Source organism: Vulpes lagopus, chromosome 18 (genome assembly GCF_018345385.1).
Source record: "Vulpes lagopus strain Blue_001 chromosome 18, ASM1834538v1, whole genome shotgun sequence".
In the NCBI taxonomy this organism is placed as follows: Eukaryota; Metazoa; Chordata; class Mammalia; order Carnivora; family Canidae; genus Vulpes; species Vulpes lagopus.
The window spans coordinates 42175775-42202044 of NC_054841.1; the positions used below are offsets into that span (position 1 = coordinate 42175775).

General features: G+C 40.6%; 1 protein-coding gene across 1 annotated transcript in view; it reads left to right on the plus strand.

Annotated features, from left to right (window-relative positions):
- PCSK2 (proprotein convertase subtilisin/kexin type 2) overlaps window positions 1–26270 on the plus strand; it is a 249775-nt gene that overhangs the window by 167127 nt on the left and 56378 nt on the right. The window contains exon 6 of the mRNA XM_041732130.1: window positions 11884–11960. Coding sequence (XP_041588064.1) covers window positions 11884–11960 — 77 coding nt within the window. The remainder of the gene's footprint in view (window positions 1–11883; window positions 11961–26270) is intronic.

Below are 26270 nucleotides of genomic sequence, written 5' to 3' on the forward strand. Positions count from 1 at the left end.
AGATATACTTGTTCAATGAAGAAAATAAGTAAACAATAGGCTGAAGGCATGAACAAAGGCCAAGATCCGACAGAATATAAAGAATTGAAGCTCTGACGTTGAAATGCCGAGTGACAAGATTGAGATTTGAGGACAGAAAGTCTGTTCCATGACTCCTTCAGATCCCCTGTGCAGATATTCATTTCTGATGACTCTGTCAGAAATACCACCATTGCTTTATCCCAAGGTCTGCCAAGCATGACCAGCCACAACACATCTGCATAGTTTTTGCTATGGTGCTATTATTTACCGAGCAGATTTCCTTAAATTTCCTTAAGTTGACTCACTTCTTTAACATAAATGAATATGTTTTCAAGGGAAACTATAAATCACTATTTCAAACAGATAAACAACCAATATCCCTTGACATAAATAGAAGTAACTGTCAAAATAAATACAATGAAAACAACTCAAGCTGGATGTCCTGCCTGCCCATGCTTGCCTCTGTCAGATAAGGAGACGGACGACAAGGAATAGAGAGGTATTAAAGACATGGCGCACTTGATGGAGAGTTGTTGTTGGCATACTAAGAAGGATGGAGGAGTGCTTCAGAACAAGTCACAGTCTGATGTTACTGAAGGCACCACGGGCATGCATCTCATCGACCATTCTCAGCCAAAGATTTTCAAACTAAGAAACTGGAACCAGGGGTATTCAGTCGGTTAAGTTTCTGCCTTCAGCTCAGATCATGATCCCAGGGTTCTGGAATCAAAATTCACATCAGGGTCCCTGCCCAGTGGGGAGCCTGCTTCTCCCTCTCCCCCTGCCTGCCACTACCCCCGCTTGTGCTCTCTCTCCCTATCAAATAAGTAAAATTGAAAGAAAGAAAGAAGAAAGAAAGAAAGAAAGAAAGAAAGAAAGAAAGAAAGAAAGAAAAGAAAGAAGGAAGGAAGGAAGGAAGGAAGGAAGGAAGGAAGGAAGGAAAGAAGGAAGGAAGAAGGAAGGAAACCCCAGACAGTGCTAAAAATGCTCTGGGAAAAAAAAAAGAAGAAGAAGAAGAAGTATTTCCAAGATTTCCATTTCTTTTTTTTTTTTTTAAGATTTTATTTATTTATTCATAGAGACAGAGAGAGAGGCAGAGAAGCAGGAGAGCCCAACGTGGGACTTGATCCAGGGCCTCCAGGATCAGGCCCTGGGCTGCAGGCTGCGCCACTGGGGCTGCCCCCAAGATTTTCATTTCTGAGGACTCCACTCATCATTGCTGTTTGCCTCACATACAAACAAAAAGGCCTACTTTTTTTCTCAAAAAAGGTCCTACTTCTAAGAGGAATAACATGATCAACAGAGGAAAAGGAAGTAGCTAGAGACTTGCTGTTGAGAGCAGGAAAATGAGCTTTCTCTTTGAAGTCACGTTTGCCGCTTGAGGCCTCAAAGACATCATACCTACCTTGGGTGAGAGAATTTACTAAACAAAACTATGCTGTTTAAAATATGAATGGATGTTGCAGAGGAAGAGATGTGCTTCCTGGCATTTTAGTGAGGTATGTCCCAGGGTGAGAGTGAAATTATTGGCTCAATTTAGATCCTCGGACTTGGAGAGGATGACCCATTGACATTGTAGGGAGTAAATCCACTAAATTGTCCCTTTCTATTTGTTAGATATTAGTTTTTCTCTTTTAGGCAATGCATGTACTAGTATGTGCTGGTTAGGTTCTTATGGAGAGCAGCAGGGCTGCATGGTTAGGGGAGCGGCCTCTGGAGCCAGGCTGCCTGGTCTAAAGCCTTACTCTGTCTCTTTTCATCTGTGTGACCTTGGGCAAAATGCTCAATGTCTCTGTACCTGGGTTTCCTTGCTCACAGAATGAGAGTGATAAGAGTATTGCCTACCATGTAAGGATATCATAAGGAGTAGCTGATCCATACAAAGCATCTAAAAGTGCCCCTTGCACAAAATAAGCATTCATTATCAGTTACTTGTTATTATATGGCAATATTTTTTTACACAGAATAAAAGGTTATGCCATGAAAATTATGTCTTCCTTCCACCCAGACCCCATGTCCCTCCATAGAGGCAAAGCACTAAATAAAAAAGGTTCTTGGGTATCTTTCCAGAAGTACTGTATGAGAATACCCTCTTCTGTGCAAATGGGAGCTCACAAGGCATTCTATTCTACGCATTGCCTTTCTTGCTTGACAATATTTCATAGAAATGAATTCATGGTAGGCTTGGTTCCTCATTCTTTGTGGAGGCTGCAGAGTTTTAAAAGCATCTTCAGGGGACCCCATCATTTATTTCCGTAGTCCCTGATGTTGGACACTTGAGCTACTTCTGCTCTTTCACATTTACAATCATGTTGCCATGAATACATTGAAAAGCAAGTATTTCATACATGTGCAAGTATAGCTTTAGGATAAATTAGTCAAAGTGGAACAGCTGGGTCAAAGAGCCTGTGTGCCCTTTATTTTGATAGATATTGCTAAATTTCTCTTCTGAGAAATTATACCAATTTGCACACCGACCACCTGGTACACAAGTGTCTCCCCTCATTCTTAGAATAATGTTTTAAATTCATAAAACAGGGACTCCGGGGTGGCTCAGTAGTTGAGCATCTGCCTTTGGCTCAGGGCATGATCCCGGGGGCCTGGGATTGAGTCCCACATCGGGCTCCCTGCATGGAGCCTGCCTCTCCCTCTGCCTGTGTCTCTGCCTCTCTCTCTCTCTCTCTCTCTCTCTGTGTTTCTCGTGAATAAATAAATAAAATCTTTAAAAAAATAAATTCATAAAACAAAATATATAAGACAATCAAAGAAAGTAATTAGAGTGAAATGCAGTTTCAGTGAGTAAAAACCCACATGTGTGGAATGGTAATAGGTATCATTCTTTCCTTACCCATTTAACAATAACATTTAGTGGCAGGTAGGAATCAGTAGATATTTCAGCCTATCAGCCACTATAATGCAATATGAAAGTCTGTGTTGGTGACCAGCTCACAGGTCCTGCTTATAATATGGTGGCTTAGAGTCTTCACCCATAATTGCAGGAACTGTTAAATCAGAGTTAGCAGCTAATAGCAGAAATAGCAGAAAATAAAGATGTAAATTTTTTCCGAACAAGTATGGGACCCTGTCATAGAAAGCAGCTCATGGAAACTAATTACATTGAGTGGCAGCTTCTCCTCAATGCATCAGGTCAGCCCCCGGAATTCACACTTTCAGGGCAGCTCTTAAAATTTACGGGTGGGAATCAGCCTCATCCAGCCTAATACAGACTTCATTGCCCTTTTAAAAAAACCAGACAAGACAAAATGTGGACAGGCAGAGAGAACTCTACAGAGGCCATCCAGGTGTGTGGCTTTGACTGTTTCTCATCTGCTCCCCTATCACACAGGGTTTTGGAGAATATCCAATACAATGAGAGAATTTTAACTTCCATGGAAATGAAAAGACATGCAGCCTTAATTTAAGGCTCTGTGTTGACCATTGGGAACTCATAGTTCCCCCTGCCCCTTATGTGTAGTGCTCAGAACCTCTCTCAGATCTGTGGCCTGAAAGCCACAGAAAGGGATGCTCAGCTTTGGAAGATAGAAGAACCCAGTGGTCCAGGACATGGCCTGGGGGCATGGTGATCCTTGCCCAGCCTGGCCATGATGTTACCTCGTTCTCTTACCCCAAGAATACTCCCATGTCTAGAGAAGTTACTGGAATTGACAGGAACAAGAAGCAAGTGATGGTAGGAGGTGTCAAATCCACCATCAGAGAACACTCTGTCACTGGAAAAATGCACAACTCTGGCCATTTCAGGGGTATAAAAGAAAGAGTTCAAACAATTTTCTGACTGTGCATCCTTTTTTTAAATTTTTGAGCATTAGAGAAATGTTAAATTTCATTAAGTTTTACAGCCAGACTCAATATAGACATAAATCCCTTTAATGTTGGTTTCAGTCAAAAGTGAGCTGAACACTATCGTTAAAGCAGTGCATGTGGGAGAATTATCTGAGGAAAATCAAAATAGGCACAGTTGGGAACATTCAGCCATGACCATCTTAGACACAAGTAGGCACAACAGCAAAATTTCTTAGACTCTAATGGACTGGGCTATTTTGCTGCTCAGTTTCCATACAGATGAGCTTTGTTCTGGGGCAATATGGTTGTGGTTTGCAAGTCTATCTGGGAAAGCTCATTTCTCTCTCATTAGTCCATGAGCGCAGTACAATTTCAGCTAATACGGTTACATAGCTCCTAGCTGGGTTATTTGGTTAAATGCCTTCAGGGAAAGTAGCAGCCAGAATAAACGGACAAGTGAGATGGATGTACTCTCTTGTTCTGAGTACCTATAGCTGTTGGAATCTCATTGGCGATTAATCATATGCCATGCTGTACTCATAAAACTCTTATTGTTTGAGAAATTATTTAAGGCTAGTATTACTTGACATTTCACAGGGGACATCTTGTCTCCCTGGTACAATTTCTTTGAAGACAGTGCTTATATATGACTCTAACTAGAGAGATCTACTGCTTGCCATGGTTCATTGATGAAGGACTTACATGAATTTGTGTGAAATTGAAAAAAATACTCCCTACCAGTGGGTGAGTTGCAAAACAGCCCCCTTCCTCTGGGCAAACAAATGAGAAAAGGATGCCTGCTCCCCCAGGGCTGGCCAATTATTTTTCAAAGCCCCACCCCATGGCTTGTGGAGTCCAGTGCAGCCCTTAATTGCTCCCCTTGGTTATGCACCTTATGCAGAGTACAACCTGCACAACTGTCCGTGGCAGCCCTGATTAAAGATACCACATTCCCAGTTTTGTAATCAAACCACAGAGGTTGCTCCTCAGTGCTCTGAAGATATCTGTTCACTCACACAGCTGTGGCCCCCCATGTTAACTGTATTGTCCTATTATGAAAGCTTGGTACTATAAGAATGTCAATGCAGCATCACAGACATGAAAGATGGGCAAGGCCTTGTGTGGTAGATACCATATGTACCTATATCACCTGGCGATTGTCTCTGCATGCCAGAGGGCTATTCACTACAAACACCGGCTGAGAGTGATGTTCTGACCACAGGGACACTTGTAGATGGAAAGACAAAGAGCTAGAAGGTTGCTGCCCCTAGAAGCAGCCCTCAACCAGTGATGGACAGGGATGGTTGAAACAACAGTGGGGCTTCCCTGCCATCCCAGCTGGATGCTCTTTTCTGCCTCCACCAGGGCCCCTCTGGTTTCTGACCATAGTCATACCTGATAACCCACTTTGGATTGGCATGAAACCCAGGAGAGGTAAATGTCAAACTCTTAGCAATGATATGAGGCTAGTTTTATCAGCTTCCTTTTCAGCAGCTACAGCCCACCTAGAAGGGATGGGACGTGGGATAGGTATGTCTCAGAGCTAAGGGGGCTCCTTGGGAAGACAAGGATACTATACTGAGATACTATAATGTAGGCCTCAGTCTCTCAGGGAGCAGCCTGGAGACCCAAGAGGCCTAAGGTGACAGTGAAGGGTTGGGCAAACTCTTTCTATAAAAGGTAGGAAATATTTTAAAATTTGTGGGCTTCCATGACAACTGCTAAGGTCTACTATTAGAATGTGAAAGCAGCCATTGGCAACTAAACAGACATGGTTATATTCCAACAAAACTTTATTTACAAAAAGAAGTAGAGGGCCAGATGTGGCATGCACCATATTTTGTAACTCTTACTGTAGATCATCAAAGAAACTGAAGGACACAAAAGAAGAAGAGGTGAGAGAGTGGCCACGCTGTTGGGCAATGCACTTGCCAGCTTACATCGATTCTTTCATTTTATCCTCACAGCAACCAAGTACTTCCAGTTTTATCATCTGCATTTTAAAGATGAGGAAACTATGGTTTCCAGAAAACAAGAAAATTGCCAAGACCAATCAGCCTAGGTACAAAGCCAGATCTGCTTGATTTGAAGGCCTCTCTCCTTCTCTCTACTCCAAGCTGATAACTACAGACATATTCCTTGTGTACCATCCAGCAACAAAGTCCACGGATCCCAGATGTATTAAATTCCAGATCTGGGGGTAAGAGTGGCAGTGCAAGAGTCAGGTTCAGTCTCAGGCATCTTAGAAGCTTCTATGAGAGTGTTAAAGCAAAAGGCATGGTTACCACTGTGTTTACCACCAGCTTTCACGGTGAGACCAGCCCTGGGATCCAATGTGTGCCATTTGCCAGCCTGTCTGCACAAAGGCAGCACCTGAGATATAAGAAGTCCTAAGATTTCTTGAAAAGAAGTTAAGTTCCTGGCCTACTTAGCTTAGTGTTCAGGCAGCCCATCTAATGGAAAAATGCACAGTACAAACAACAGCCAAAGTCATAATTATTAAAGTTCCTTTCTATGGGCTAATCTAGTCTTAATTCCTAACTACCCATTCAAACACTCAGAAATTAAGCCTGAGAATTATTAAATACCAGAGAGGGTTTTTTTTTTTTTCCTTCTGTACTCAAATCTTCTAGGAGAAGTGAGCCATCATCAGAAGTTTCTTCGAGAAATAACTTCCAGGGAAGCCCTGAGGTCAGTTTGGATTCAGTCCAGTCTTCTCACTTTCTTCACAATGGTACAATGATAATTCACCTTCTTCGTGATGACTCTGAATCATCCTGATCCTGAATCATCAATGATTAAATTATGTTCACTAAACAGCTAGTCTAAAGCATGAAAATAGATTAGTGCACTTTCAAAAGAAGTCATAGAAGAATACGAACCAAAACAAGTGACTGACTTAGCCTGGGATGACCACAGCATTAAATTTACAGAGACACCACTTGTCCCTAAATGTCCATGTTAATCACTATTTTAGAAAATTCCAGCATAACTCAAGGCCAGTTTAATTTATTCCTATACACAAATAATTTTATGGAAGGCAACGTTGTATTTCAAATTCATAAATGATTTGGTTTGGGCTATAAAAGCATAAACAGAATGCTTACGAGAAATTGCTCACTGCTCATTCTTGCTATAAGCCATTTTATTTTTAGCCAAAAAACCTATAGCAAAACAAGCACAACAGTTTGCCTTCCTTAATACTCAGTGTAGACTGTTATACAAGGAATTAAGCATTAGTTATCACATTAATTAAAAGATAACAAAACAGAGTTTGTAAGTCACCAACCATCTCAACATTCAAAGGTGAATTTGACCCCAGACAACACGTGGTCTTTCTTTTGTCAGAAAAGTGGTCTCAGAGTTCTGTGAATTCTTGACTGCCAGTTCTGCTGTCAGATCTGTGCAGTGCCTTCTCCAGCCCCTGCCCACCTCAGGGCAAGCCATTTTCTCCAGAACCAGTTTGGAGCCCAAAGCCCTCAGCCCAGACCACAGGTAATAATTATCAACCAGAGAAGTGAACCAGAGTGAAAAGCTTGTGAACTGGGTAATCAGGCAGCAAACACACAGAAAATTCCAATTTTTCTTTTTTCTAATAGAATTTAACTTCTACCTGCCAACCTAATTGCGCTCATTCAAGGCAGAAATTTGATCTTGGTTAACCCAGATGCTGCCTCCCACCCTCATGTCTGCAGGATTGTCCTCAAGCTTCAAAGGACCAGCATAGTATTAGGAGAGAGTGCCGAGGTGCTGGTGCTTAGATCTCACTGTTTGTACCCCTAGATTCCATTCTGCATCCCCATTCCCACTGGCCTTGGTTGTCAGTCCGTGTGGATCCTGCCTGAACCTCGGATCCTCAGTGTCCTGAACCCTAAAATTTCTAGGCCAGCTGTTCTGTCATGTTCTCACTAACCTCAGCCTCTCACAGAATATTCCCGCTGCCTGCTGCTCCACACTGACAGAGGAACACAGAGTGGCCCCCCCACCCCCAACTCCCTTAGATAAGACACCCCTGAGAGCCACTGCTGTTCTAAGATGAGCCCCAGACCTCTCCAAAGTTGAACATTCCAACATACCTCCAACCCACTCCAGAACACAGCTCAGAAGAAAAAGGTAGCCCTCCACGCCCCCTCTGGGGGCATCACAATGGCTACTCATTGAATTTTCCATTTGATTTGCCTTAAACGAGGTGATTTTTCTTCCTTCTATGGAGAAACAAACCAGGCTTAGCAAATAGTCTTCAAATCTATTGTTTAGGTTTCTTTTTTTTTTTAAACAGGAATTTTTTCTATTTTGCAACTTTTCTGTGTAAGTCTGAATTTTTTTTAATTTTTTATTTATTTATGATAGTCACACACAGAGAGAGAGAGAGAGAGAGAGAGAGAGAGAGAGGCAGAGACACAGGCAGAGGGAGAAGCAGGCTCCATGCACCGGGAGCCCGACGTGGGATTCGATCCCAGGTCTCCAGGATCGCGCCCTGGGCCAAAGGCAGGCGCCAAACCGCTGCGCCACCCAGGGATCCCCTATTGTTTAGGTTTCAATTTCACCTTTGAAACCCAAAAGAAAAGGTGTTAACTTGGATTTCTCTAGATAGTACATCCTTTAACTCTACCTAAGAATGCACTTGTCTTACAAATTCAGAGAAAGTTAGGGGTAAATGAACATAGTTACTATTTTAAAGTAATGTTCCTCAAAAGAACTGAAATCCAAACAGTTCAAGAAAAGTAAAAACAACAACAAACCATGCCAAATCTGAGTGGGTCTCTCAGAGACAGGAAATATAGACCAGATCGAGAATTAAACTTTTTAAAAAGCTAACGAGAGTAGTTTGGGATCTAAGTGAAGAAGGAGGAGTAGATAATTTTAAGCCAATGATTATGGCCAGAGGAGACAGGAGGATATCCTCTCTGATGACTAGATATTAAAGGAAGACCTAGATTCTAGAATCTAGAATTGTTCAACACCAAAGACACAAGAACTGGTCCAAATTTTGAGTGGAATAGAGGAAGGAAGAAGATAAGGAATTGGTTTTCAATGGGTGTGAAGTTTCTGCTATGCAAATGAGTAGGTTCTAGAACTGTGTTGTGCAACACAGCCAACAATACAGTATTATATATTTTAAACTGTGGTAAGGTTAAAGGTTAAAGGTGTTAACGGTTCTCACCAAGGCAAAATCAAAAATAACACACAGACACAAAAGAACACAAGGAAGTTTAGGGAGGTGATGAACATGTTTTTGCACCTTGGTTGTGGTGATATGATAACAATTGTATGCATGTGCCCAAGCTTATTACATGTGAAGTATATCAATTATACCTCAATAAAGCCAAAAATTCTTAAATTAAAAAAATTTAACACAACACAGAAATAAATACAGTATGGATGAAATACCTAAATGTGAGGCAGCAAACCATCAAAATCCTAGAGGAAGGGGATGGGTGGCTCAGTGGTTTAGCGCCTGCCTCCAGTCCAGGGCATGATCCTGGAGTCCCGGGATGGAGTCCCACATCGAGCTCCCTGCATGGAGCCTGCTTCTCCCTCTGCTTGTGTCTCTGCCCCTCCCCTTCCCTCTCTCTCACGTGCGCACACTCTCTCTCTCTCTGATGAATAAATAAATGAAATCTTAAAAAAAAAAATCCTAGAGGAGAACATAGACAGTAACCTCATTGCCATCAGCTGTAGCAACTTCTTACTAGATATGTCCTCTCAGGCCAGGGAAATAAAAGCAAAAATCAACTATTGATATTTCATCAAGATAAAAAGATTCTGCACAGCAAAGGAAACAATAAAAAAAAACTAAAAGGCAACCTAAGAATGGAAGAAGATATTTGCAAGTAACATATCTGATAAAGGGCTAGGATCCAAAATCCCTAAAGAACTTATCAAACTCAACACCCTCAAAATGAATAATCCAGTCAAAAAATGGGCAGAAGACATGAATATACATTTCTCCAAAGAAGATATCCAGAAAGCTAACAGACATATAAAAAGATGCTCAACATCATTCACCATCAGGGAAATACAAATCAAAACCACAATGAGATATCACCACACACTGGTCAGAAGAGCTAAAATTAACAATTCAGGAAAACAGATGTTGGAGAGGGTGCTGTGCAAAGGGGAACCCTCTTGCACTGTTGGTGGGAATGCAACCCAGTGCAGCCATTCTGGAAAACAGTACAGAAATCCCTCAAAAAGTTAAGAATAGAAATATCCTCTGATCCAGCAATCACACTACTAGAGATTTACCCAAAGGACACTAACATACTGATGCTAAGGAATACATGCACCCCAATGTCTATAGCAGAATTATCAACAATAGCCAAATTATGGAAGAGTTCAAATGTCCATCAACAGATAAATGGATAAAGAAGATGTGGTATAGATATAATGAAATATTACTGAGCCACAAAAAGGAATAAAATCTTGCCATTTGCAACAACATGGATGGAGCTAGAGGGTATTATGCTGAGTGAAATAAGTCGGTCAGAGAAAGACAAATACCATATGATTTCACTCATATGTGGAATTTAAGAAACAAAACAGATGAACATAGGATACAGGGGGGCGGGGGGAAAGAAAGAGAAGCAAACCAAAAAAAGACTCTAAACTATAGAGAACAGAGGATTACTGAAGGGGAGGTGGGCAGGACAATGGGTTAAATGGGTGATGGGTATTAAGGGCATTTGTGATGAGCACTGGGTGTTGCATGTAAGTGATGAATCACTAAATCTACAACTGAAACTAATAGGATACTGTATGTTAACTAATTAGAATTTAAATAAAAACTTGAAATTTTTTTAGATTTCAGGGTAACACCACAAAAACAATATTTATTTAAATAAATTTAGTATTATAATTCTGATTTCTATAACTACTGGTGACTAATAGCCCTTTGTCATCCAACAAATAGAAACAAAAACTAACAGAATTCATTAACTTGCTCTTAAAAACATTATGCCACTAATACATCAGGTTTACAAACTGAAGTATTTTACCTCATGAAAGGGCACAATTCTTGAATATGTCTCAGGACCCATAAAATCAAGAAATGCCCACACTGGAATATCTAACCCAGTGCTTTCCAGTCCAGTGTATGCAATGGGCCAGGAAACTCTCTAGATCTTTACTGCAGAACTCAAAAACAAAGCAGAGAAGAATGGGATTCTCATTATCAGCATCCCCGGCAAGCAGAGAAGGCAGTGGGAAGGGATGAATTAGTCATCAAAAGATGGTGGATCATCTCCCATTGTGGACCAGAAAGAAAGACCAACCAAAGACCTAAGTGGAACCAATTTCAGTGGCTATGTAATTGATTTCTGTGGGGGAAAGACTCTCAATGGGAAAAATGGAGGTGTTGGATGTATAGAATTTAAACTTCTAACTGAATACTGTAGGTTGTTGGAGTACTCCCAGTTTGTGATTTTTATATTTATTTGTTTGATCATTTGATTGATGCCTGTCTCCCCAGCTAGGCTATAAGTTACATGAGGGCAGGGAAGTCACTACTGCATTCTCGTATTTGGAAAAGTCTCTGGCATATGTTAGATTCCTCCCGACATTTCTTGAGTGAATAAATGAGGTTGATATTGTGCTGATGTTAGGCCTTGGGCAGGGGTTAAACACACAAAAGTATAAAGGAAAAGCCTATGTCAGTCCGAAGGAGGGAACTAGAAGTGAGCCTTTTGCATAAAGCCAGAAAACTCCAGAGGTTGCCTCATTTATGACATAAGATCTCGAACATTCTGACCATCAACCTGAGTCTTGGATTCCAGGTGAACCTCATTCACCGACAGGTGGTAACTCAACTTAAAATGGAAACCATTCTGGAGAGCACAGGACTCAGGTTTGCCAGTTTTTTGAGGGGCCTAAGGTGGGAAGGGATGAGAGAGGCTGGAAAGAGATAAAGGAAGAACAGAGAGATCCAAGGATGCACCAGCTCTGTCACCATTTTGCGTGCACTCCACAGAGGGCCTATAAACATAAAACAGTTGACTTGCAGCATTTGCTCTTGCCTGTACATGGCTTAATTGACCTAATGAGACACTATGTGTTTTTCAGAATGCCGAGGCCAGCTATGACTTCAGCGGCAATGACCCCTACCCTTACCCTCGATACACAGATGACTGGTTCAACAGGTAAACTGGGCCTCGTGAGTTGTCTTTGACTTCAAACTTGGGGGTTTTATTTGACTCTGCTTTGTTTTTAAAGCTTGAACATCACCAACAAAATAATCTGAGGGCTTCACTAAATTATATTGTGATTTTTTTTTCTCCTTTACAGATACATTCTCTAAATTCTTGGATTTTGTTAAAATGGCAATGGTCCTCTGGAGTTGTCTTTTGACTATTTTGTTCTGTTGAATTGGGAGTTATTTGCCACTTTATTAAAGATAAAAGAAAGTAGAAATAATAAGAAATCCTTTTTAATCCACCACAAGATGATTTAAAACATGCTCATTTCATTTGATCTGTTGAAGAAAACTATTTTGCCCCTCTGCTCTACGTCCAAATGTTTTTGAAAAGTATTTCTGCTGTAACCTCATAAGAGCTCATGTAGTTCCTTTCAGCTAAGCATTAAGCAGTATTGGCAAACGTTTGAAGTATTTTTTAAATTAAGGTACAATCGACATATAACATTATATTAATTTCAGGTATACAATATAGTGATTTGATATGTGCATATATTACAAAATGATCACTAGAGTAAGTCTAGTTAGCACCCAACACCATACATAGTAACAAAAAATTTTTTTCTTGTGATGAGGACTTTTTTTTTTTTTTTTTAAGATTTTACTTATCTATTCATAGACACAGAGAGAGAGGCAGAGACACAGGCAGAGGGAGAAGCAGGCTCCATGCAGGAAGCCCGATGTGGGACTTGATCCCGGGTCTCCAGGATCACCCCGCAGGCTGCAGGCAGTGCCAAACCGCTGCACCAACGGGACTGCCCGTGATGAGGACTTTTAAGATCTAGTCTCTTAGCCACTTTCAAATGTGCAATGCAATATTATCCTTATAGGCTTAAAGTAGTGCTTGGCATCCAATCAGGTTAAACTACTCAAAGGTCCATCCAAAGTTATGACTTTTCTTTAGCTTCTCTTGCTACTAAACATGTAAATATGCAGTCTCTTTTTTCTCTAAGTCAATTCTTGCCTCGTTGGTTGATTGCTTATAAGAAATATCAAAAAATAAAGATGTGTGGCTTGCACCCTCAAAATCAACTAGTTTTTTTTTTCCTTTTAAAGATTTTATTTATTTATTCATAGAGACAGAGAGAGAGGCAGAGACACAGGCCGAGGGAGAAGCAGGCATCATACAGAGAGCCTGACATGGGACTTGATCCAGGGTCTCCAGGATCACACCCTGAGCTGCAGGCAGCGCTAAACCGCTGCGCCACCAGGGCTGCCCTCAACTAGGTTTTAAACCTAGTGCTTTCCTATTACTGATATTCTTGGGTGAAGTTCATGAGAACATATGAACTTTAATTAATGGTATAACAATATGTGTACATCACTTTTACTTCCCATGGGAAACTCATGTAGATAAAATAAATGTTACCATTCTCTGTTTAGTGATAAAGAAATAGGCTCAGAGAAGTTGTGTGATTTCCTGGTCAAACAACGAGTATGTGTCAGAGCTAATGCTTGAACCCAAGCTTCAGAAATGTTTCTAAATACAAATTGTATCATTATTTTATAAGTATCATTTTTGTTATAAAAGACAGAAAGCATCATGGCCAGAGAGTGGCCAGGGAAGGTTTTAGTTGTATGACTAGAGTCTCTCTGGGGTACAGAAAGTACACATGGGTTGGGGCTTGGCAATTACAGAAAATACAGAAAAGAATAAAGAAAAAAAACAATTAAATTTGCAACATTTTAAAATGATCATTGCTGGGGCACCTGGGTGGCTCAGTGGTTGAACGTTTGCCTTTGGCTCAGGTCGTGATCCCAGGGTCCTGGGATGGAATCCCACATCAGGCTCACTGCAGGGAGCCCGTTTCCCCTCAGCCTAGGTCTCTGCCTTTCTGTGTCTCTCATGAATAAATAAATTTTTTAAAATATTTTTTAAAAAGATCATTGCTGATAACCAATAGCACAGTTTACTCTTTATTAACTTCCACAGCTGCTTTAAAATTATCATGTAGTGTTTGAAAGTACGTGTAGGGGATAATGATGTATCAAAAAGGTCTGAAAACTTCTGACATGAAGCTTCTCATACCTTCTGTGATTTAAAATCCTAGATCCTGATGTAACTTAGCAAATAAACCATTTTCAGACACAGGGATATGAAGTTACCAAATAGATATCACTAAGCCAGGGGTAAGACATAACTGGTAGTGGTGGTTTGGTACATTGTATGGAGAAGGACCAAGAGGAAGTGCCTGGCTTCAGCATGGCTGATTATCAATTGTCCACACAATAGCAGGGCAGTAAGCAATAGATGTGTCACTTGCCTTCTCTCTGCAGCTAGTAGGTACTAAATTAATCTTTGATGGATTGATTCAGGCACAAAAATATAACCAACACAATAGTTCCCACTTGCACCCTGCCACATCCCATTTCCTGAACTCAAACACAACCTCCCCAAGAAAGTCTTCCTGTGGAATATGCCGTAAGAATATTCTTTAAATACACAAATGAGAAAAAAAAAAAACAGAGATGACTTCTATTTTAAATATTTCCATCTGCAAACTTGTTCTTGAAAGTTTAGTTTGAAACTGGCTAAAATCCTCTAACTAGGACTAATCAGGGCTTACTGCAATATAATTCTTCATTGTTAATGGTGAATATTCCCAAGTGTCCAATTGCCCGAGACAGAGTTGAGTCAGGCACATATGATTCTGTTCTATTCCAAAGCCACTGACACAAGACACGGGACCCACTCTGACCTATAAATGGGGCTTTTCCCAATTATCAAGTCATGCTTGAAGATCCTCATCTGCCATGGTTTGTTTACAAAGACTGGATGGTACCAGTTCAAATCATGGTCTTTCAAACCATAATTACTATTGTCAACACTTATGGAAAGAAGGTGGCTCAAGGTTCAAGCCCATAGCACTAGGAGGATCTGTGGTCCAAAAGGTTGGGTCTGTCCTGGAGATAATTCCTTCTTGGCACAAGGAGAAGTTGAATATAGCACCTTCCCGTAAGTGTAGGATATGTTTATTAAAATTCCCTCTGGGTGAAATATTTGCCTAGTATTTTCTTCAGTATAATGTGCGGCTCAGGACAGGAGGAAGGAAAGGAGAATGAGTAAGGGAATATAGAAAGTAATATTGTCATGGGTTAATAATTGTTAAAGCCTAGGATGAATACATGAGATTTCACTTTACTTTTGCATATCTCTGATCTTTCTCATAGTAAGAAGTACATTTTAAAAGCATAGGGCATAATTTAGTTGGATATTTATGAAACTATTCGTGTTGGTGTGCAGGCTTCTGAGGAGCTTGCAAAATGTCCTATGAGTGGAGACAGATGCCCAAATCACCACAATGCTAAGCACAGCCAATGCTAAAAATAACACAAGGAAAGCTAACACCTATTGAGTGGTTGCTATGTTAAGGCACTGTTTTAAGTGCTTTGCATGTATCCATTCAATTAATTCTCATAATAACCCTTTGAAATAGCTATTATCAGGATTGTCTCCATTTTGAAAATGGAGGTACAGAAAGGCTAAGTAACTTGTGTAAGGTCACACAGCTAATAAGTGGTAGAGACAGGATTTGACACAAGTGAGGGGGTCATTGCATGAATTGCCTCATAACAAAGATGCCTTGGAGAGCATGGAGAAATGAAAAATTATCCCTGGCTGGAGAAGCTGAGAGAGGCTTCCCTGAAGAGATGGCATTTGGTCTAGGATTTGAATGAAGGGTAACTGGTGGAGTTAAGGGGTATATTTAGGTGAAGGAGAGGAGGCAGGAGGTGCAGACATGTTTAGGAGGTAGCCTGGACACCTGGTCTGGGAGTTAGACTCTAGGTCAGGGGCAGAATTCTAAGAAGGGTTCAAGGAAGAGGTGTGCATGAAAGGTTTATCCAGGTCACTAGGAGAAAGGAAGAGAGATTTTTGTGATTGGGTCAGAAACTGGACCCAAGGCATAGATGAGGACTTTTCTCCCATTGCACAAGGAACGTTGTTACCCGGAGGCTCTGCGAATCTTGAGCCCAGCACCTGCCTTTGGCAGGAGCTGTGCTTACTGCCAATCCAGCATGAGCCTCTGGCCACCTGTGTTGCCTCCAAGGCATGCCAGTTTCTTCAGGTGTTCTCCTCTGGGCATGGGTACCACATCCAACGTTCATCTCTGCCCAGCAGACTGGAGACTCTTGAGAAATGCTAGTTTCAGCACACTCTGAAACTCCGGTAAGCGGCTGATGGATGTTGACCAGCAAAAAGCTTGCTGCTGTTGGTGGAATAACCACACTGGTGGCCTCACAGGCAGCTTAGAACTGGGCAGGAAAATGCAGTGGCTCTCCATCATGGGCTTCACATTGCTATGGGAAATAGAAAATAAAATGCCCTACAAGGGGCACTCTCCAGCAAGCAAGTAAAGTGTTCTCCTGGTTGGGAAACCAACTTTAATAGCCGAGTGTCTCTTCTGGGCTCTCTTCATGCTTAAAAACGAGCCTATCATCCCCTCAGTACTTCTTTGTTAACTTGTTTCCCTGCAAGTGCACTTTTTTTCAAGAACATATTCAAAACTCCCAGCCAAGGACTGTTTATGAAAGCAAACTTCATGCATATGCAGAACTGCTTTTAGGGGATATGTATATTAGAATTTCTTGCCTTGTGCTTAATTTGATTTTTTAGGATTATTCCTTTTTAAGCAGAACAAGTGGGTTTATTCTACTGTGAACCATTTAATAATTATATGCAATATCTGAGCTCCAGGGATATATTTGAAACACAGTCGAGAAATTTGTAAAGGAAGTATACTTTCCTCCTAGCTTGCAATCAGAGAAATACAAACTTTCAAGCAAGACAATAATATATTAGTAGTGGTAACCTAATTTGCAAAAAAGTAGAAAATAATCCACATTTAGTGAACATCAATAATATGCAAAACAGATATAACCAATTTCCTGTGTAGTATCAGGATCTAGCATTACATGTTTTTCCTTGCTGGCATTCAATACATATTGATTGGCTGGTTGATGGATGGGTAGCATACCTTCTTAGCCATGCCAACATGTTGAGTGGCCTTGACACCTGTCCATTTTAGAGTAGCCTGCTTCTTCCAAGTTTTGCAGCCCACGCTTTGTCAATAATCTCCCAGCCTTGCTAGGTTTTAGGTCAATGTTTGGTGATGCATCGCAGATCTGTATTCCATTACTGTGCTGCTGTCCATAAAAATCCCTCTTGCATAGCATTTCTTTGACAAGCGTTCACCACTGAAATGTCATCCCTGCCATCGGCAGAATTTATGGAGCATCACAACGGTGTCGCACGCTTTCTCTCATAAGCCCTAAATAGTAAGAGATTCTGGATTAGAGGCAATTCCTGACCACAAAGAGTTTACTATAAATCCAAGAAGGGAGAAGACATTTATTGCTCAAGTAACCAAAATGGGGGTGAGGGGAGGAAGGAAGATAAACAGATGCCAAGAAACATGGATCTCTGCGTGACCTCATTTGATTGATAGTATTAGTTAAACCTTCAAATAAGAAAGATTTTCAGTGGTTAACTTTTTTTCTTATTAAAAGTCATATTTCATCTTGAAGAACGCTATGTGACAGGCCAAAAAAGAACCTGTGAGAAAAACGGCCATTTCTGGTTGGATATTTGCACGTTGATGGAAACTGATACTTTACCCTGGTGACACCTAATGGTTTAGAAATAGACGAACATCTTTCCCTCCTGTCTTTATGAACTAATTCTGAAATCACCTCCTGGCTAATCAAATTCAAACTGTTTTCAAATACCTAATCTAACTTTTTCTTTCATGTGAGCTTTGAGACAATCTTCTAAGTCAATATTAGCTCAAATACTGCAGCTTGCAATCAATTGTCTCTCTACCCAAACTGGAGTACAGTGAAATCCAACATAGTTTAATTTTGTGAGCTGTTGTGAGCTATTGGTGAAATACCACACAGTTGCTTTTTAAAAAGATTTCTGGGGCAGCCCCCGTGGCGCAGGGGTTTAGGGCCACCTGCAGCCTAGGGTGTGATCCTGTAGTCCCAGGATCGAGTCCCACGCCAGGCTCCCTGCATGGAGCCTGCTTCTCCCTCTGCCTGTGTCTCTCCCTCTCTCTCTCTCTGTCTCTATGAATAAATAAATTTTAAAAAAATAAAAATAAAAAGATTTCTGGTCCCGTACCTGGATTAGACAAGTCTTTATTATTTAAAATTCTCCCCCTTAGCTAAAAGAAATAGACATAACACAGATGTAGGGATTATGGAGAGAATTATATAGACTGTAAAAGAAATCTCTGTAAGTTGGTATAGTCATTTCTAGCTTGGAAACTAATGTTATGCATGCTATATGGGGGCGGGGGTTATGGCACCCAGGTGGCAATAATTCTTTCCTTAAGGGAGAAAATACAGCAGATTATAATGGACAAATGTAGTGTTGGGTTATTTGGAATAGATTAAGTGATCCCCGAATACTTTTCCCCATCTGTAAAATGGGCCTGAAACTCCATCTAGAAGGTTTATATGAGGGACTAGAGACACACATACAGAGTACTTGGTTCAGAGCATAACACACGGTAGGCATTCCCTAAATGGTGGCAAATATAATTGTGAAATTCAGTGAAGCGTTGTCTCAGGAGCTAAGACAAAGGTTCTAAGTTTATGCCAAACAAGTCAATGGATGACCTCACCCATCTTTCTCAGGCCACTCTATCTCTTATCTGAGCCTTTGACAGAAACTAGAAAGCAGTACTTCAAGGTTGAACTTTCTGGCCAAAGTCTGGTGCCTGCGTTTCTGCACTGCTGATTGAAAGAGCAGTTATTTCTGAAGATAGCTTAAATGCATGAAACAAGGTTGATCTGCTGGGAAGATTGAAGAGCCTAGCATCTGGTGTCAGAAAGATGGAAAGCCTCTTCACTTCTCCAGAAAGTACTGGATGCTTACCAGAAGACTTGGAGTTTTCCCCAGAAGCAGCTGTACATGCTCACCTATGCAGACCTTTGGGCTTACCCCTGCAGATAGCACTGAACATGAGCCAGGAAACATAACTGATCTCTGCATTTCAGTTCCAATCTATCTAACATTAAAGTATCTTTCTCCGAAGACATGGCTGAAAAGACTGTAGCTAGCTTCTATAGAGCTCTGGTTGTGTAAGAATCTGTAGACCTAGGGAGACTGGAATCTAGAGCCTCATGTCCATGAACCTGGCCAAGTTGCCCACTATCTTGCTGAATGAATTCACTTTATCTTCACTATCTCTGTGAATCCAGAGCCCTAAAACACTATAGCCTTGGTTGTGGGATATAGAACTAAGGAGTCCATTAAAACAGCCGTGGGACCAATAACTAGGAAAGGAGCCCAAAAGAAGAGAAAGAAAAGGAAAAAACCCCTCCAACTCAAAATTAGCCTACAAACTAACATTTCAAAATATCTAAAAAAAACAAACAAACAAACGAAATCACATCAAACACAATTTAAAAATCAAGACATGAATTTATACCAGGAGAAATTAATTTTATGGAGAGTCTTTTCTTTTTTAAGATTTTATTTATTCATGAAAGACACAGAGGAGAGAGAGATGCAGAGACACAGGCAGAGGGAGAAGCAGGCTGCATGCAGGGAGCCTGATGTGGGACTTGATCCCGGGACTCTAGGATCATGCCCCTGGGCCAAAGGCAGGGGCTAAACCACTGAGCCACCCAGGGATTCCCGAGAGTCTTTTTTTTTTTATTAGTTTCAGAGGTAGAATTTAGTGATTCATCAGTTGCATATAACATCCAGTGTTCATAACCTCAAGTGCACTCCTTAATGCCCATCATCCAATTATCCCTTCCTCCACAACTCCCCTCAAGCAAATGTTTGTTTCCTCGAGGTCAGCATCTTTTATGGTCTGAGAGCCTTGAAAAAGACATTAAAGTAAGTTATGTTTAGTTTGCTTAGAAGGGTAAGTGCATGGATAACATCCATTTAAAAAGAAAAATAAATGATAGGGAAACAGGCAAAACTCATGAATATGAGAAGGAACCAATTGCAATTGAGAAATGTAGACTTTGGAATGAAATCCCAAAGAATGTGATAAAAATCTAGCCTGGGTTCAGTTGAAGAGATAATTATTGAATTGAAGATAACACTGTTTATTAAAAACCTACAGCAAACATTCTTCTTTTTTTGTGGGGGAAAAGTGTAGTTGACATACAATGCCACATTAATTCCAGGAGTACAACAGAGTCATTCATACATTAAGCTGTGCTCACCATGACAAGGGCAGTCACTATCCATTACAACGAAACATCATTACAATATTATTGACTATATTCCCCATGCTGCACCTTTCACCCCCTTGATTTATCCATTCTATAAGTAATCCCCTTTTAATCCCCCTCTTAATCCCTTTCACCTTAATCCCTTTTCCCATCCCCTTCCCCTCTGGTAACCACCAGTTTACAAAACATTATTCTTAATGCTGAAACTTTGATGGCATTCTCTTTAATACTGGGTGAAATAAGAATGCTGCCTATCATCTCTTTTATTTGATACTATGCCATATCTCATAGCCAATAAAATAATTATAAATCTAAGAAAAGATACATGAGAATATCAAGGAGAAAATTATAAAATTTAGAAAAGACATAAAAGAAGTCCTGAATGAATGGAGTTGCCTCCTAAATTCATGGATGGGAAGATGGAAAAATATAAAGATATCAAGTTAATCTGTTAATTCAATACAATTTCAACTAAAGTCTCAGTACTATTTTTCCGTGAAACTAGACCAATGATCCCAAAATTGATATGGAATCACAAAGGGCCAAGAATACAATAAGACAAAGAAGGAGGAGGAAGAGAATGAGTATGAAGAAAAAATAAAAGAGAAGGTAAAGATGAACCACAATAGCAAGGTGAGGAAATTTTGCCTGCCAAATATCAAAACAGTAGAAAACCATAATAATCATGAGAGAGAAGGATGAGCATAGGGAAAGAAAAAGAAGACCGACGAAACAGAATAGAAAACCCAGAAGTAGATTCCCATATAAAAGAATTTTAATAAATGACCAAGATTGCAATAAAAACAATAAAACAGGGATAATGTAATGTTATTCAATAAATGGTGCTAGTTATTCATAGGGAGAAAATAGGTTTCCTTTTTTTTATTTTTTTTGAAAATAGGTTTCCACCTCACACACTGAGCATAAATAAATTCTAGGAGAATTATGACCTAAATGTACATTCATCTTTTAGAATTAAAATGTAAGAGAACATCTTTATGATCCTGGGCTAAGGATGGATTTCTTAAACAAGACACTTAACCACAAGGAAAAGGATAAGATTGAGAAAGCTAAGTTAAAATTAAACTTTGGTTCAAAATCACAATAAAGTTAAAAGACAAGCCACAGACTAGGAGATACATACAAGGTGTATACGCAAAAAGGGTTAGTATCCAAAATATATAAAGAACAGCTATAAATCCATGAAAAAAGATAACTCAATAGAAAAAAAATGGACTAAGGTTATATGCAGTTAATTAACAGAACGCCTGAGCTTACTCATGTATGAAAAGATGCCCAGCATTCCTAGCAATGAAGAAGTTGCAAAACAGGGGATTCCCTGGATGGCTCAGTGGTTTGGTGCCTGCCTTTGGCCCAGGGCATGGCCCTGGAGGAGTCTCGGATTGAGTCCCGCGTCGGACTCCCTGCATGGAGCCTGCTTCTCCCTCTGCCTGTGTCTCTGCCTCTCTCTCTCTCTCTCTCTCTCTCTCTCTCTCTCTCTGAATGAATAAATAAATAAAATAAAAATCTTAAAAAAAAAAAAAAGAAGTTGCAAAATGAAACAATAAGATACATTTCACAGCATTTGGATCAGCACAAATGGTCAACTTTGACAATATTAAAGTTGACACTCTCCCACTCAGCAAGAGATAATATATATCCAAAAAGCCTGTTTTCACCCTTACATACACACCCCAGAGAAACTGTCACACATGTGCACAAAGTAATAATGTACAAAATGTTTCTTTTCAAATTATTTGTAATAGCAAGCAAATTGCAAACAACCTACAAGCCAATCAGTAGGAGTATGATAAGTAAACCACAGCATACTTATAAATGAACTACTGCACAACACCACATCACAGCACTAAAAATGAATGCACCAGAAGTTATGAATGAACCTCAGAAATTCAAGTGAAAAACACAAATTTAAGAGATTATATACTGTGAAACATTTATATAGAACTTGAAAACGAGCAAGTAGTGGCATATATGCTTATGTGTATCTGATTATAAAGTAATTGTATAAAAAAAAAAATGCACATACATTCCAAGCATCAGCTTAGTAGAGTGGTCGCTTCTGAGGAAGCAAAGAGAGATATGGCCTCAGGGAGAGCTTTGATTGTATTGGTAAAGAGTTATTCCCTTAAATTTTTTTTTCCCTTAAAAATTTTTATGCCAATATAAAATGCATGGAATGTACACTTGTTATTAAAGATTCCTATGGTCATGTGAATATGCAAGATGCCTAGACTAGTAATGCATAGAAATACACACTTTGCTTTGCTCAGGAAGGTGAGGATTAGGCCGGAGATCATAACTGTACTACATATTTGCCCTGCCATTTAGTTTTGTATGACCAGAGTCTCCATGACAATAAGGGTATATGTTCTTCATTCTACCTATCCTTTTCTTTCCTCAAGGGTTAATTTTCTTCAAGACATATGCTTTAAAGTTTAAAGCTATATGGTCTATAATAGAATGAAAGTAGACACATGGTCGAAAGAGATTTAATTTACCCTCATGGGTAAAATGATGGTATCTTAAGAGGATATTATATCACCAAGTCTTCCTGACCCTATGCTCTAAATGCCTCTTGAATCAATTTCCTATATTCTCTACACACTGCTGCTGCCCTAGTTTTCCCTCTTACCATCACAGCAATGGCTTTGTCTTCCTGCTCTCCCTGAAAACCAACTACCATTTTGTTAATTATATTATGTGTGATAATGGCTTTGTGGTTATTTAGGATACTCTCATTCTTTTAGAGATATATAAGCAGTTTTGGAAAAAAAAATATCTGTATTTTTCTTTAAGTTGATTTGCAAAAAAAAGCTTAATCAAATATGCACATAACTAAGGAATAAAAACAACCAGATGTCTATCAGTAGATGATCCATTGGATAAACTACAGTATACTCAGAAAAAAAAAATCTAAAGTATGGAAAACATTTGGCTTTGAAAGAGTTGGGTGGTGGCCATATGAGATTCATCATGTTATTCATTGAATTTGTTGGTATTTTTAAAATAATAATAATAATAATAATAATAAACTGAGCCAAAATAGAAGCATCAAAATGTCAGCCAGACCCAGTGCTGTTAACAGAACCTTTTCTACCCACCAGCCAAAGAGTGTGCATTAAATCTGCCAATGCCCAAAGGCCCTCTCACCCACCAAACAACCCTGAGAACTAGGGACAGAATAAGAGATCAAACAAGACAGACTTTTTTTTCTATTCTTCAAGGCTGGCCTTGTCCGATGTTCATCACCCCCACATCCTTGTTGTCACCCAAACATCTCTTTGGTATTGATGGCACCCTCAACCTTCTAGAGACAATCTCGAGCAGCAGCTACTAACAAGAACCATTCAATAAGAATAAAATTAAAGTGCACTAGTTCAGGTTATGCCAGCAGCTGTAACAAATACTTCCCCAAATCTTAGTGGCTTAACACAATAAAACTAATTTATCATTTGCCTACCAGCTCCTCCGTGTATTCCTTGTGGAATGGCTCCCCTCCAAGGGGTGATCCAGGGATGTGGGCATCTTCCATCTGTAATACTTGTTTCTAGAGTTACCATGCTTGTCCACAAGCTGCAAGAGGGGAAAGAGCACAGATAAGCAGTCATGAGCAGTTTATATGCCCTGAAGCAGCATACATCCCATGTGCCCACATTGCATTAGCATCATTCAGTCGCATGGCTGCATGCCAGTGCAAGAGAGCCTGAGAAAAGGAGCTAACCTGGACCCCAGGAAGAAGAGAAAATAAGCTTGGTGATCAGTTAGCATTTTCTGCCACCAACAAAAATCATGTTGCAAAGTAACAGACAATGTTGTACCAGAAAACTTGGAGTAATGGTACTAATAAATGAGTGAGCTAAAAACCAGAGAAAACTGGTTAAGTTACTTTTTGTAGTAGTCAGGGTCCTCCAGAGAAATAGAACCAGTAGGATATGTATGCAGAAAGAGATTTATTATAGAGAATTGGCTCATGCAATGATGGAGGCTGGCAAGTCCAAAATCTGTAGGGTGGTTTGACAAGCTGGAGACCCAGGACAGCCAGTGTTCCAGGTCAAGTCCAAAGGCAGTCTGCTGAAGAATTCTCTCTTTGCCAGGAAGGCCACTCTTTTTGTTCTGTTTAGGCCTTCAACTGATTGGATGAGGCCCACCCATATTATAGGGGACAATCTGCTTTACTCAAAGTCAACCAATCTTCTCCAAAACACTGACACAGAAACACCCAGAATAATGTTTGACCAAATATCTGAGCACCCCTTGGCCCTGCCAAGTTGACACATAAAATTGACCATCAGGCTTGTTATCTGCAGCTTTCTGTTAGCCAGGAATAGATGATAGTCAAGGGTAAGAGCAGGGGTTTGGAAGCAGCAGCCCTGAGTCCGATTTCTGGTTCTGTCTCCTGAGTGAAAAGTGGCCCCTTATCCATATGCCTCAGACTCCTCTCCTTTATAAAGGGGGCACTGATAGTTTATATGAGGAGTAAATATAAAAACGTGTATACCTCTCTCAGCACAGTGCCCTGCCTGTGGTAGGTATAAATAAATGAGAGTTGTTGTATTTGCCTACAGTCAGTGTATCCTATAGTTTGCCTTGAATGGAGTACATATAGAGGCACATGCTTTTGGCTAGAGAATGGGCCAGAGGGATGACCAAATCACTCTAGTGAAAGGCCAACAATGTCAAAAGAAGAGGCGTGCCTGGACTTTCTCTCTGGAGATTCCCAGGGTCGAGGCAGTGCCTCAGGTGCTCACTTAGACACCTCCATGGCCACTGCAGCTGTCTGAGGAAGCCCCAGTGCAATCATCATCATAGTCCAGATTTGAAGCCCAATCCCCCATGAGTTAACCATGGATTGTCCCTCTTGCCTTGTTTGTCCACTGTATGTATGAGTTACCCATTGCCAAATAATGTCACATAACAAATCATCCCAAAACTTAGTATCTTAAAACAGTAAGCACTGAGTATTGCTCACACATCTGTAGGCCAATTGGGCAGTTGTGTTGATCTGGACCTGGCTCAGCTTGGGACTGGGCTCACCCATGCATCCGTGGTCAGTTGGCAAACTGGCTAGGGACTGACTGGTTTAGGATGACCTCTCTCACACGTCTGGAAGGCAGAGGGCTGCCAGCCACAGTACCAGGGGTAATGGGCTGCTTGGCTTTCCCCATTCAATAAACTTGCCTAGGCTTGTCCACATGGCACCTAGGCAGGATGTCAAGAGAGGAGAAGCTGCAAGTCCTCTTGAGGGGTCAGCTCCTCATTTCCACCACCTTCTTTTGGCCACAGCAAGTCACATGTCCAGCCAGATTCAAGAGAGGAGAGAAATGTACTTCACCTCTTCATGGAAGGAGCAAGAAAATCACATTGCCAAGGACATGGCCCCGGGAGGGTCAGGGGTTGGGGCCATTTTGGCAATGCAACACGTCTGTGACTCCTGCCACTTGCTTCCCTCCCACTGACCTTAGTTAAAAGGAGGCTGGTTGAGCAACTGACATTTGTTCCTCACCCCCTATAGCTCTACATCTGACAGTCTTAGGTTTTATTCTAGAGGCAGGAGGGAGCTATTGAACATTTTTTTTAAAGATTTTATTTATTCAGGAGAGACAGAGAGAGAGCGAGAGAGAGAGAGAGAGAGAGAGGCAGAGGGAGAAGCAGGCTCCATGCAGGGAGCCTGACTCAGAACTCGATCCTGGATTCCGGGATCATGACCTGAGCCAAAGGCAGACGCTTAACCACTGAACCACCCAGGCACCGCACTACTGAATATTCTTAAGAAAGCAACGAGGCCAAATGAAAACGGATTTGGAAAAAGAGTTTCTTGACATTCAGGGGAGCAGGCACATTTGTCTGAAATGGTCAGGAAGGTAGGAGAGAGGGAAAGGTATTCGAGGCTATGAAAACAGAGCCTATGAAGGCCCAGGGGTGTGTGTGGAAAGACCTGGTATCCTGAACAATGATGGGGAACCTCCACTCATTGTTTATAATTAATCAGCGTTGCCTTAGCAATAAAATGTTTCTTCCCACATGTTACTCTGGATAG